This window comes from Halichoerus grypus, chromosome 5 (assembly GCF_964656455.1).
Source record: "Halichoerus grypus chromosome 5, mHalGry1.hap1.1, whole genome shotgun sequence".
In the NCBI taxonomy this organism is placed as follows: domain Eukaryota; kingdom Metazoa; phylum Chordata; class Mammalia; order Carnivora; family Phocidae; genus Halichoerus; species Halichoerus grypus.
The window spans coordinates 4,575,129-4,588,496 of record NC_135716.1 but is presented as its reverse complement, the minus strand read 5'-3'; the positions used below and the strand labels follow the sequence as shown (position 1 = coordinate 4,588,496).

The 13,368-nt window shown below is 53.7% G+C and overlaps 1 protein-coding gene across 1 annotated transcript in view; it reads right to left on the bottom strand.

Annotated features, from left to right (window-relative positions):
• COL22A1 (collagen type XXII alpha 1 chain) overlaps positions 1–13,368 on the bottom strand; it is a 250,581-nt gene that overhangs the window by 219,567 nt on the left and 17,646 nt on the right. The window contains exons 2-3 of the mRNA XM_078071952.1: positions 9,708–9,870; positions 5,338–5,904 (exon numbers count right to left, since the gene is read on the bottom strand). Of these exons, the coding sequence (XP_077928078.1) occupies positions 5,338–5,904; positions 9,708–9,825 (685 nt within the window). The 5' untranslated portion in view covers positions 9,826–9,870. The remainder of the gene's footprint in view (positions 1–5,337; positions 5,905–9,707; positions 9,871–13,368) is intronic.

Here is a 13,368-nt window from a genome sequence, read left to right as displayed (position 1 = left end):
GGGGGACAGTGAGCCGCATACCGTTAGCTTCATTCACGGACTCGGCACACAGCCACTGGTCACCGTGTGCGCCGGGCCGGCGAGAGGCACCAGCACGCGTCAGTATTAGAACTCCAAAGGACCGCAGAGGGGCAGCCTGACGGGCCCGACTCCCAGGCAGTGGGCGCTGAAGGGAACGGACACTGGAACCCCTGTCCCCACACTGCCCCCTCCTCAGCTCACCCGGTCACTTCCAGCTGGGCTTCTAGACCAGACCAGCCACAGCTCACAGCCCCCAACCCACGCTGCCTCAGGGCCCCGGGGGGCTACTGCACCCCCACCCCAGACACAGGCCCCTCACTTCCTGTGCACTGACCTGGGGTTCTGCTTCCCCTTAGAAGGGCAGCCCTGGCGAGCCTGCTGTCCCTCAGACCCGCCCCTCCACCCTTCTGCAGCCAAGCGCTGGATGGAAAAGCATGGGCTCTGGATGCAACTGGACCTCAGCTCGGCAGGAGCAGCAACAAAGGAGAGAGCTGTTGGGGGGGGGGGAGCCTCACATGTGGACTTCGTATGTAAGAGTAAAATTTCTAGCAGCCACATTTGAAAAAGTAGAACCAGGTGAGATTAATTTTACTACTATATTGTATGTATCCCCAAATCTCCCAAATATTCACATTTAAATACATGATCAATAGAAAAGATATTCGTGAAACATTGTCATTCTGTCTACAAAAGCCAGCGTGCGTAGTCCTGCGGCACTTCTCAGTTAGGACTAGCACCCGACTGGTCACGACCCCCCCGGGCTGGCCAGCGCAGGTCTGGGGCTCCCTGTGTGCAGAACTCAGCATCGACACCACCTCACAGGGCTGGGTGGGGAGCGGGGCAAGAGTGGGATGCAAAGTGCCGTCGACGTCTGGTGCTCAGAGAACAGCAAACTCCCTGGTTCTGTTCACGCCAGTGGAGCCCCGTCAGGGTCCTGCTCCTCTGCATCTGCCCCACCCGACGAGGCAGCATGATTCAGCCCATCCCAGCCAGCCTGCCTTTTCCAGACCCTCATCAACCTTCAGAGTCTAACCATTTGTCTCTGCTCATCAATATATAGATAAGTTCAATATTTCAGTTCATGTTGGGTATGATTTCAGGTTTGCAGAATATTCTGAACCTTTGCATTTGGAAGGGGCTAGGCCATTGCATAGGTACGTCTAATGTGTACAACGCAACAGCAAGCACAGAACGAACCCCAGGTTCCCACCCTTGATTTCCTTTAAACAACATTTAGGCGGCTCCTTCACACCCCAGGCTCTGTTCCGGGCACTCGGAAACCGCAAGGAACAGACTTTGCCCTCGCGAAGCTTGTTCTTGTGTGTGAAGGCAGACCCCAGGCAGATAAACCAGACGTGAAATTGCAGGTGGTAACCAGGGTCCACATTCCATCATGTAATTAGCTGCCACGTTCCTGCTGCCTCGAGTAGACAAAAGCTTCTTGAGGACAAAAAGAATGTCAGATCCCTCACTGCATCCTGGGAACTGGGCATGGACCCCAGCAGAGGAATCACTCGGTGTGCAGTTGCTGAATGAACGAATGAATGAATGAATGAACGAACGAACGAACGAACGATTACTACAATGCTCTGCTGGGTTGCTAAAGACTGCATGAATGAATGATTTGTTCGAATCCAATGACTGCTACAACGTACACCCATTGAATGAATGTATGAGTAGGTCAGATCGAATTGAATGACTGCTACACCAAAAACCCCACACCGTTCGTCTGTGATTTTACAGATCATCAATATGAGGCCCCGATTCAGAAGAGCCCCTGTTTGGGTTCCAAAGTCACCCAAAGATCTCTCCTGTGTGTGCAGGGACTTCTGGTCATGTGGATTTTGTGATGCTCCTTGATTTAATCTTACTAGATATATTTCAGCATGTTACTGTTAGCTATTTTATTTTGTTTTGCCTTCTTTCTAATTGAAGCAATTGTAAGGGGATTTTGTTTCATTTGTCATCAGAATCAAGCAGGCCCCTAGTCAGCTTACAGCTGTATTTACAAAAACGAATTCCCTTTAGACGACTGAGCATAACTTACATCTTACATCTATTTAGGTTTTTGGAGGAGCCTGGCTACTGTGAGTTTTCTTAATGTCATCATGGCGGACATGTGGTGTGCCCGGCTGGCTGGCATCTGGTTCCCCTTCTCTTGGTTGCAGCCCCCAGTGTCCCTTCATGGGTCAATGGTGGTGGTGACTAGGACGGGGTCATGTGGTTTCCACCCCAGGCAGCCTCTTTCCACTCCGAAGCCACAGTGTTGGTCTGGGGAGAGCTGCAGGCCCACGCTCGTCCATCAGACTGAATCCAGGCCCGCTGGGCCGTGGTCTCATCCCTCCTGGCCCTAAGATTCACCACAGGTAGCCCCAGCGTGCCCTCCCACACCTGTTCTCGCTTCCTCTGCCCTCCCACCCCAGGAGGCTGGCCCCTGGGATGACATCACCTGGCCCCTTGTGGGATGGTGTCAGACAGGCTTGGGCCAGGGGAGGAAGGGAGACGAGGGGAGGGGAGAGAAGGCGGGGGCTTCCTTCCTGCTCCCTCTAGGCCACCACTGAGGAAGCAGCTGTCCTCCATGAGGTGACTCCAGCCCCCTCCCCATCTTACAGGGCTCTGGGCACATTTCCACCCTTGCCATCAGCCCGCTTCGCCCGCTGCCCGTTCCCGGGGGCTCAGTATCGCTCAACGACCTCAGCCGTCTCTCGACAAAGCCTTCATCAACACCTCTGCAGTGGACCGTCCATGCGGGGACCCGGACACACAAGCCTGCCAAGAACAGAGTTAACGCCAAGGAGAAACCCAGACACGGAAGGAGTGGAATGAGCCCTGGTCTCCTCATTCAAGCCCGCCTGACCTCTGACCTTTTTGTCATGCGTGATATGAATCTGCAGGTGGGTCCTCTACGGCCTGTGATGGAAAGCACTGTCCCTGACTCAGAACCAAGGTCAGTGAGGGCGCCGCCTCAGTGCGGGGCACAGCGGGATGAGGCCAGCACATGGAGGCTGAAGGCCTGGATTCCGTCCCCAGCCCTGCCCTTCTATTAACTGGGCAGCACAACCCAGTGACTTCACCTCCCCAGGGCCGTTCCCACCATTCCCAGAAACATGCCCTGGGCACAGAAATTCTTCAAAATCGAGATTTTGCCTGGCCAACGTCCAGAACCTGTCTGAACCAAGGCTGCCAGTGGGCAGGGTCTAGAGGAGTCCTGCTTCCCAGTGCCCTGCATCAAGGTGTTCTGGGATCACAGCAGGTGCACACACTCCTGAGCCACCACGTTGGACTTCTGCCTCCTGGCTGGGCCTGGGGCCCGGTATCTAGCTCTCATCAGCCCAGAGGCCAATCCTGAGCCCTGGCCCTCCCAGGCTCTCTCCTGCCTTCCTGCCCTCTCCTGTCTTGGCTGTGGCACCCCGATGGCCTACTGCTGAAGGCCTAGCAGCTGCCCTTCCCAGGAGCTCAGCATGCTGCATGCTCGTACCCATGAGAAGGAGATCACCATAATCTATGTGATTGTAATGAGGGTGAAAGTTCACGGCCGATGCCTCACACACCGGATCGCTCTCCTTCACCTAGCACTCGGCAATTTCCTCATCTGTGGAACAGGGGTTAGTCCTCAGCGCTCTATCCCCAGCACCGTTTGTTCTCTGAATTTCTCCAGCAGTCCCATAAAGGGTCTCCTTGTGTCCTGCTGTCCTGCCAGCATTCCATTCTCACAGATCTGACGGCGTCATACCCCTGCACAAAACCCTCCCACACCTCGTCTTAGCACACAAGCCCTCCTTTATTGAGAGCCTGACAATCATACAAAGCCACCAACCCCAGGCCCCTCCTTGACCCCAACCCCAGGGCTCCATTACACTTCCCTGACTGTGTCATGCCATCCCTCAATCCCTCATCCTATGGCTCAGATGTGTCCTTCTAAAGGGTCTAAGCACCACCTCCTCCAGGAAGCCCTCCGTCATTCTCAAGGTCATCACTGAACACAACCATAGTAGGACCCCATGAGAGTCTGCAGCACCTTTATTAAGGTCATCCCCACAGTATTATATCCCTTTTTATGTGTCTTTTTCGCCATCTAGACTATGAACACTCCAAGAGCAGGAGTTTTTGTCTGATCTTTTTCCACAGGCCCAGAAATCAGCACAAGGCCACACAAAAACTAGATCCCCAATAAGTATGTATGAGTAAGTAAGTGGAAGTGGAAATTAAGTGAGCCAAGGGAGAAGAGTCACAGAGCGGTACAGAGCCCAAGGGCGTCAGGTGTCAGACACAGTTTAGCTGTTTTCTCCCAGGGCTGCTAGCGAGGCCCGTCCCTGGGCCCAGGCCCCTGCTGCTTGCCAAGTCACACCCAGCTGTCCCCACCGCCTGCCACAACCCCAAGGCTTCCCTGTCCCCGGCAAGCTGTGACCCTCTGAGCTTCTCCCACCCGAGGAGGCTCAGTCCCCAGAAGGAGTCAGCAAGACAGAGGCTGAGACCCTGCTCCCAGCCCCCACCTGCTGGCCCTGGGGAGGGGTGTCACCAAACAGTGCTCATGACCCAGGAAGGACAAATGTCACCCCAATGAAGCAGGCAGAACAGAAGTTGGACACAGACTGATGCACAGAAACCCACTTCACCCTTCTTGTCCTGTGCAGGAGGCTGTCCTGAGAATGACCCAACAAGGGTCTTGGAGGTCAGCCTTCAGGGTCAGAAGCCCAGGGGCTGCAGCTCCCTGCCTGCTGCCCAACCCCCCTCATCGCCCATCCCCAGCCACAGTCAACAGATTCCAGACCACCTCGGGTTATCTCAGAGGGCACCAGGTCAACAACACTTGGCCTCTGGATAAGCTGGGCCTGACCATCTCCAAACTGCCGATTGGGGATCACAGCTACAGTCCAGAAGCCTGTCTATGCCTACCTCCTTAGACCACCTGTCCCTGCAGTCCGTTGGAAGAAGAAAGGGGCCTGATACATTTCACCTGCCATGAGCTTTAGGAAGGGCTTGGAGCTGGCTCTGACTTGAACAGCCCTGCAGGTGAGATGTGTTCCCACTACGCAAACAGAGATGGGACTCCCAGGCATTTAACCCCCTCCAGGTCTGTCGGGGTGGGTGGGGCCGAGAACCCGGCCCTCTTTAATTTCCTTCCCGCCTGCGCCCTGGAGGCGGAGCCTGGGAAGGACCCAGGTGTGCGCCCTGCTGCGTGCAGGCAGGACGGGTTTCCGCTTTCCTCGGTTACTGAGCGCCGGGCCGGTGCGCTCTGGCGCAGCCCCGACACCTGCCAGCCGCGCAGCTCGGGGGCTCCCCACTGCTCGGGCCCCACGCCCCGCGCACACTCACTTTCACACAGGCGCCGCCTCAGCTTGCCACGGATCTTGTCGATGGCGTTGAAGTCGGACACGTGGAAGACGTGGGCGGACTTGGGCTCCGAGGCGATCTCCTCCAGCTCCTCCTTGAGCGCCTCCCCGACGCCCACGGCGAAGATGCGGATGCCCGCACGGTGGGCGGCAGCTGCAGCGTCCAGCACCAGGTCCTGGCTGCGGCCGTCGGTCAGGAGGATGGCCACCTGCTTGACGGCGTGGTCCCCCGGGCGGCCGCCGGCCTGCGGGGAGAAGCTGTGGCGTGTGATGAAGCGCAGCGCGTCGCCCGTGTTGGTGTTCCCGCCGTGGTAGGCCAGGTGCCGAGCCGCCGCCTTGACCGCCTCCCGCGAGCCGAACAGGCCCAGCTGGAAGGCCGTGGTGGGCTGGTCGCTGTAGCGCACGACCCCCACGCGGGTGCGGTCAGGGCCCACCTCGAAGGTGTCCACCAGGTTGGCCACCCACTGCCGGACCTTCTCAAAGTCCTCCTTGCCCACGCTGGAGGAGGTGTCCAAGAGGAAGACCAGGTCGTAGTGGACAGTCTTGCAACCTGCGGGGGGGAGGGGGGAGAAGAAGGGTGACCTGGGGCAAACGGATTGGGAAAGGTCACGCTGGCTGGGGGGCCTTAAAGGTCCGAACCTGGCTTTCTGAACTGGCTTATGATGATGAGTGTCCCCAAGGTTGCTGTGAGGTCCAGCTGCCAATATGTGTTCTTGCATATAAAGGGTTAACGTTCATGGAACACCGCTCTATCAGTTTCTCCAATAGTTTTTATTTTGGTTACCAAGTGACTTGTTTTTTAAACCTACTGCAAATAACGCATGCTCATTTCAGAAAAGGCAATCGAAAAATGTTTTAAACACTTAAAGTTCCATCTACAGAGAGGTCACGCTGTTAACCCACAGTGTATATACCTAATTATTTTCTATTTCCACATAGTTACTAATGCACGTGGGGCTGTACCAGACGCACTGATACATAGCTGTTTTCCCCACATCTGGCAACATGCTGGAAACCCTTTCCCAGTGTGGTGATGCCGGTTTCCATGGATGCAAGATGCCATTGCACAGAGCATGTAATTTATTTAGCCTTAGATGTTTAAATAGTTTATAGTATTCCAATATTATAACTCATATAAAATATATTGCACTCATGTTTTAAATATAAATTTGTAGAAATTCTGTAATGCTTTATAAAAATAGCATATTTTGATGTATAATATGCTTCTATTTTTATAAACTTTATAAGTTTTATATAAACTATACAATGCTTTTGATTAAACAAAATAGGACACTATGTAATTTATTTCTGATCCTCAGGGCAACCCTGTGCTGAGAGCTTGCTCATCTCCATTTCACAATTGGTAAGATGAGGAAAAGGGTTTCTTTCTACACTCCAGAGAGCTGCACAAACATATAAGGGAACCATCAAGAAGCCTTGGTCTTGAATCTTGCAGAATCTGAGGCTTGTTCATACCACCAGCAGCAACTGACCAACGCCTGGCAAAAACATTCGTCTAGTAAAAACAAAATAAAAACAACAACAACAACAAAACAGTTTGTTAAACTATCATGTTGGCAAAAGTATAAAAAATCCCATGGTGGCCAGTGTGCGGGAGAATGTAGCCACCTCTTCTACCACTGGCCATGGGATCTGTCACACCCATTTTCAGGGTTTTAGAAGCCTTATGAAGGAGAGGGTTTTGGATCCATCACTTCCAAATTTAGGAATTTACCCTAGTAAAACAATCAGACGAAAAGGAAGAAAAATTTTTAAAGATATCTAAGAAGTTCATGCAGCACGGGCAAGCAAAATCCTGGAGCCCAGCTCCATGCTCCCCCTACGGAACTGCTCACACGACCGTCGGCTGGGCTCATAGGGCACAGAGACCAGCAGCCGTGGAGTGCTGGCTGGAAGGAATTCTTATTTACCAACACAGATACATTCTCCCAGTGTCTTGCTGGGTCTGAAAAGCTGCGTGTCAGTATGATGTCTGTGTGTGGGCTTGTGTCTGTATGCATCAGAGGACCTACAAAAAGGAATGTTGCCTACCTCTGGCAAGCAGAACTGTGGGTAAAATTTATTATTCTGTATTTCTGATGTTATATTTATAAGTAATGAATTAATTCAGAAAAGAGGAAAATAACCCTGTATTTACACACACACACACGCACACACACTTCTCCATCCCACCCTACACCAATGCCTCTCGTAAATTTTCCCTACCTACCTTTACCCCGAGTTTCTAAAATCCAAGTTGCAATCTGCTCTCGGGAGCAGAGGTAAATCCCCGCCTTCCCAGGATTGCTCCCTAACAGGATTAGAGCTTTTGGAGTGTTTGCCCAGATGTGTGGACTCAAGAGATAATTCCTGGGGAGTTTTCCTCCTTGACACAAAAGGTCATCCTTTTGTCTTCGGGACAATGATGCCCCAGCCTGTGCAGGGTAATTGCTGCTGTGGGCCAAGCAGGACCCAGCCTGTGGGCTGTAATCCCTGAGCAAATTTGGGTTAAGGCTGCAGACAGTTCATTTGTTCTAGAGGCCTCACCCAGGGGCCCTCTGGCACTCTGGTCCATGCTCTCCTGGGGGTAGGGAGCAGACTGCATGGTGTGTGCATGAGAATTAGGTGTGCTGTCTCGGGAAGGGCTCTGACCTCAATGGGGGTGCCCTCGGCTCCGCCACGGGCAAGAGCCACGTGTGCGAGCCCTGACGGTGAACGCTCTCCACTGGGCTGCTGTTTTGCATGCTTTAAAATGAGGGCTGGGAGGGGATGGTCCTTGGGCCCTCCCTGTGTGTCGGCTGTGTGTGCTCTTGGGCTCATCTCTATGGACACAGAACCCGACACTCCTCCCGTGAAGACCAGGCCATGCATGGTCATCACTGTCTCTCCAGCTAGCTGGGCTTTGAGAGGCTCAGGCAAAGTGAAATACAGGAGGGGACTTGGGAAAAACACAGAAACACAAGGTCTGGGGTTTTTGCCTGTGTCTGCTTCCTCGGCAGGCTCAGGGAACACAGCGTGGGCTCAGGCGGGCGCTTCCTTGTGGGCACCCTCCTCACCTGCTGGGGGCTTTGGGCTGTCTTGGCCTGTTCCTCATCTGCAAAACGGGGTGGTTTCGCAGCCAGGTGCTCGCCCTGCCGCCCCGGGGCCCGTCCCAGGAGGGGTCCACCTGTGCCCGGAGGAGCCCAGCATGCAGCCTCTGTGCGGGTGCCGTGACTCAGACCCGCTCGTGTTCCTGAGCCCTCCTTCGCGTCTCCCCGCGGATGGCGCCTTCCCCAGGAGGCCCTCAGACAGGTGGGCTGGACCACCATCCCGTCACGCCTCACCCCTCCTGCCCCTGCGGCCTCTTCTCCAGCGAACTTCCCACTCCCCCATCTCCTCCAGAGGCGTGTTGTCCTTGCGGTCCCGGCCGCCTCTTCTGGCGGGCCTCCAGTGTGTCCATTTCCACTGGAATATGCCCCAAAACCCTTCACAGGACAACGCGACACAGTTCTACCCCTGCCCTCTGTCCCCAGAAGCCTGCAAGCACTCGACAGAGACGAGCTCACGGCACACTGTGCGGTCCACTCGGGATGTGGGTTCCGACAGCTCATCGTTCTCCCGCACTCTCCCGCATACACACTCTCACACACTCGCACAGACACACTCCCCTCAGACTCTCACACTTATACTTTCACATACGCTCACACTCACACACGTGCTGACAGTCCCACACTCTCACTTTCACTCAGTCACACACACCCCTCACTCTCACACGCCTATACTCACCTTTACATACACTCACTGTCACACGCTCACCCTCAGACTTTCACACTCACATACTCCCTTTTATACACTCCCCAGCTCTATCACACTCACACACACATGCTCCCACATTCACACACTTTCTCACGCCCCCACACACTCACCACACTCTCTCACACTCGTGCACTCTCGTCTACACACACACTCCGACAATCTCATACCTCACACAGGGTCACACATGCCCTCAGACTCTCACTCGTACGCACACTTGCACATACTGTCCCCAGCCCTATCACACACTCACACACCCACACACTCTCGCTCACACAAGCACATGCCCTCGCCGGATGACTGGCTACCCCCCGCGCCGGCGAGTGCAGCTGACAGTCACACCTGCTGGGTGGCCCACCTCCCTCTCTCACGCCGTCAGTGCCCAGCGCACTCACAGGCCACGTCTGCACCCCACGCTCTCACACGCACACACACTGCACTCAGACGCTCACATGCACACTCGCTCCCCCCTCACACGTGCACACGCATGCTCACGCGCGGACACCCACACTGGCCCGGCGGCTCGGCGCCCAGCCCCGGCTCATTCCTCGGTGGCCCCACCTGCCCTCTGGGCCCGGCAGCCGGGGTCCCGATGCCACAGCAGCAGCAACCAGAGAAGGCAGGCCACGGCGTCACCTCGCAGGCCCGCCACGGCTCTCCCGCGCTCGGGAGCACGCATCTCTCGGCCGGGAAGGGACGGTGTTGGGATCTACTGGAACATGCCCTGTGTGGAGAAGAACACACCTTCAGAGAAGGGTCTTGGGGCCGTGAAGCCAAAGAAGCAGCCCCAGGCCTGTGTGCGAGGAAGGCCGCGCCCCGGTCTCCCATCTGCCTTCGGCCCCCAGCAAATGCGCACCGAGGACCCGCTGGGCCCCTCAGTCCCGGCCACGCAGGCCCACCCCTTGGCAGCAGCACCACGTTTTGATTGGAATCTCTGCTTCTGGGCATTTAACAGCCTGTTTGTTTGTTTAATATGCTGTAAGAGGGCACCTTGGTACCTAAATCGTGGCCCATATATAATTATTTTCCTAGAGCAGGTTTGTAGGAAAACACTTAGGGCATCATATGAAATCTTGTAAAAGGACCCTGACAGAAATTCTCGAACTTCTTTCCGAAGAGGTTGTACGGGCTCTCACTGCCTCCAGCCGCGCGGGAGTGTGTGGGGTGTGGGGGGCCCCCCTCACCGCATCCCTGGCAGCTGGGACACGGTCGTTCCCTCCATCTGCCGGCTCTAAAGGAGAGACATTGCTTTTTCCTTTCTATGCATTTCTTTGACTTAGGACGCTTATTAGCTAGGTGTAGTTCTCTTTGTGTATTTTATTTTCATGGGGACATCCATTTCAGAAAGTAGTTGTCACTGTTAAAGCCAAGATCCAGGAAAGGGAAAACAGGTTATAGAAGTCTGAGATATTTATCAGTTGCCCTCACGTGCCGGGTGCTGAGGGCAGGCAGATGAAGGACACTGAACCCCCACACTCAAGGGCAGTCAGTGACACCTGGAAAACAGTAAGACGTGGGCCCTGGGCACCAGCACAGGGACGTTCAGGGGTGACGGGAGCACGGGGACGGTGCCGTCACATGACCATTTCAGGGGTAGGCCAGGCCTCCTGGATGAGTGACAGCCAAGACAAGTTTAGAAAACTGAGTAGGACTCAACCAGATAAAAGCAGGTGATAGTTTCAGTCAGAGGGAACAGCATCTGCAAAATCCCAGAGGAAAGCCAAGGCATGGCACTAGGAGAACGTCCCCCAAGCAGGACAGGTATGTGGGCTCTTCTCTGGGCAGATACCTGAATTTTCGGTCCTGTCCCCACCACCCTCAGGGAAAACTACCCTCATCACTAACGGCCCCCCTGCAAGTGCACAGGGTATATAATAGCCCCCTGACAACACCCCGAAAGTATCATACTAAGGAGGCAGCCACAGGAGCAAGAAGAAAGGCACTTTCCTAAAACAGTACATGGAGGGGCAGAGGCCAAGGTTGACCAGAGGGTGCAGGGGGAGGAGAGACACAGAATCTCAGCAAGTCCAGAGGGCCGCCCACCCCTCTCATCCTTCAAAGCTGTAGGTAAGCATGGACTCATCTGTCTCATTCACTCTGCTGCCCGAAACCTAGAACAGTTCCTGGCACACAGTGGGCGTCTGACGAATAAATACTAGATTTAGTGGTGAATGACATGGTCATGTTGTTATCTGAGGTGGCTAGGGGCCCTTCATTAGAAGAAAACAGACGGGGCACCTGGGTGGCTCAGTTGGTTGAGCGTCTGCCTTCGGCTTGGGTGGTGATCCCAGGGTCCTGGGATCGAGCCCCATGTCAGACTCGCTGCTCAGTGGGGAGTCTGCTTCTACCTCTGCCCCTCCCCCTGCTCGTGCTCTCTCTCTCTCTCTCTCATGCTTTCTCTCTCAAATAAATAAATAAAATCTTAAAAAAAAAAAAAAGAAAACAGACATAACCATAGTGTCCAGTATTTTCCAGGGCTCAAGAAATGTGGTCATTTCCCTCATTGTTGAAAGTGGGTGGAAGCAGGGCAAAACCAGGGTTTCTAGAAGAATCTTGGTCATGCATCTTCCCAAATACACACACGAATACAGAAAACTGCAGACCAACATCCCCTATGAATGAGATGCAAAAGTACTTAACAGGAGACTAGAAACCCAAATTCGGCAGCACACTGGAAGGGTTATACACCATGACCACATGGGATTCACCTCAGGAATGCAAGGCTGGTTCAACGTACAAAAATCAACCCATGAGATCCGAAGGGGTACATGCACTCTGATGATTACAGCAGCAATGTCCACAATAGCCAAACTGGAAAGAGCCAAGATGTCCATCGACAGATGAATGGATAAAGAAGAAGTGGTATATATATATAATGGAATATTATGCAGCCATCAAAAGGAATGAGATCCTGGGGCGCCTGGGTGGCTCAGTTGGTTAGGCGACTGCCTTCGGCTCAGGTCATGATCCTGGAGTCCAGGGATCGAGTCCCGCATCGGGCTACCTGCTCAGCAGGGAGTCTGCTTCTCCCTCTCCCGCTCCTCCCTCTTGTGCTCTCTCTCTCTCTCACTCTCTCTCTCAAATAAATAAATAAAATCTTTAAAAAAAAAAAAAAAGGAATGAGATCTTGTCATTTGCAATGATGTGGTTGGAACTGGAGGCTGTTATGCTGAGCGAAATAAGTCAATCAGAGAAAGACATGTATCATATGACCTCACTGATATGAGGAGTTCTTAATCTCAGGAAACAAACTGAGGGTTGCTGTAGTGGTGGGGGTTGGGAGGGATGGGGTGGCTGGGTGATAGACATTGGGGAGGGTATGTGCTCTGGTAAGTGCTGTGAATTGTGCAAGACTGTTGAATCACAGACCTGTACCTCTGAAACAAATAATGCAATATATGTTAAGGAGAAAAAAAAAGAAGAAGATAGCAGGAGGGGAAGAATGAAGGGGGGAAATTGGTGGGGGAGACAAACCATGAGAGACGATGGACTCTGAAAAACTGAGGGTTCTAGAGCGGAGGGGAGTGGGAGGATGGGTTAGCCCGGTGATGGGTATTAAAGAGGGCATGTTCTGCATGGAGCACTGGGTGTTATGCACAAACAATGAATCATGGAACGCTACATCAAAACTAATGATGTAATGTATGGTGATAACATAACAATAAAAAATTTTTAAAAAATCAACCCATGAGTCGCACTGAACCAATAGAGCAAAGGAAAACACACATGGTGAGCCCAAATGTTACGGAAGCACTTGACAAAATCTCACTCCCTTTCATGATAAAAACACTCGTTACACTAAGACGGTAAGGAAACAACAGACCCTACCTCACAGTGGGTTGTGGCAGGGGATTGCTGTAGGGATTGAACACTAAAACTGAACGTAAAGCCCTTAGCCTGATGCCTCAACCTCTCAAGGCCACACGGCTGACGTGAGCCAGAGCCGGACTCCGTCACAGGCCTATTTCTTGAGGCCACTGGCCATCCATAGGGTCCCGCCACTGGGGCAAAGCCCGGCATTGGTAAAGAGCTTCTATGCTGAACACACTGCACCTCTCCATCCTTACAACAACCCCAGCGGGTGGCTATCGACATCCCCCTTTACAGGTGAGCAAGCTGAGACTGGGAGTGGGGGAAGACCCCCCAGGGCACACCCTGCTGGTGGGTGAAAGCCCACCCAGGGCACTCAGAGACAATCACCCCTGACTGTAAGCTCCCCTGG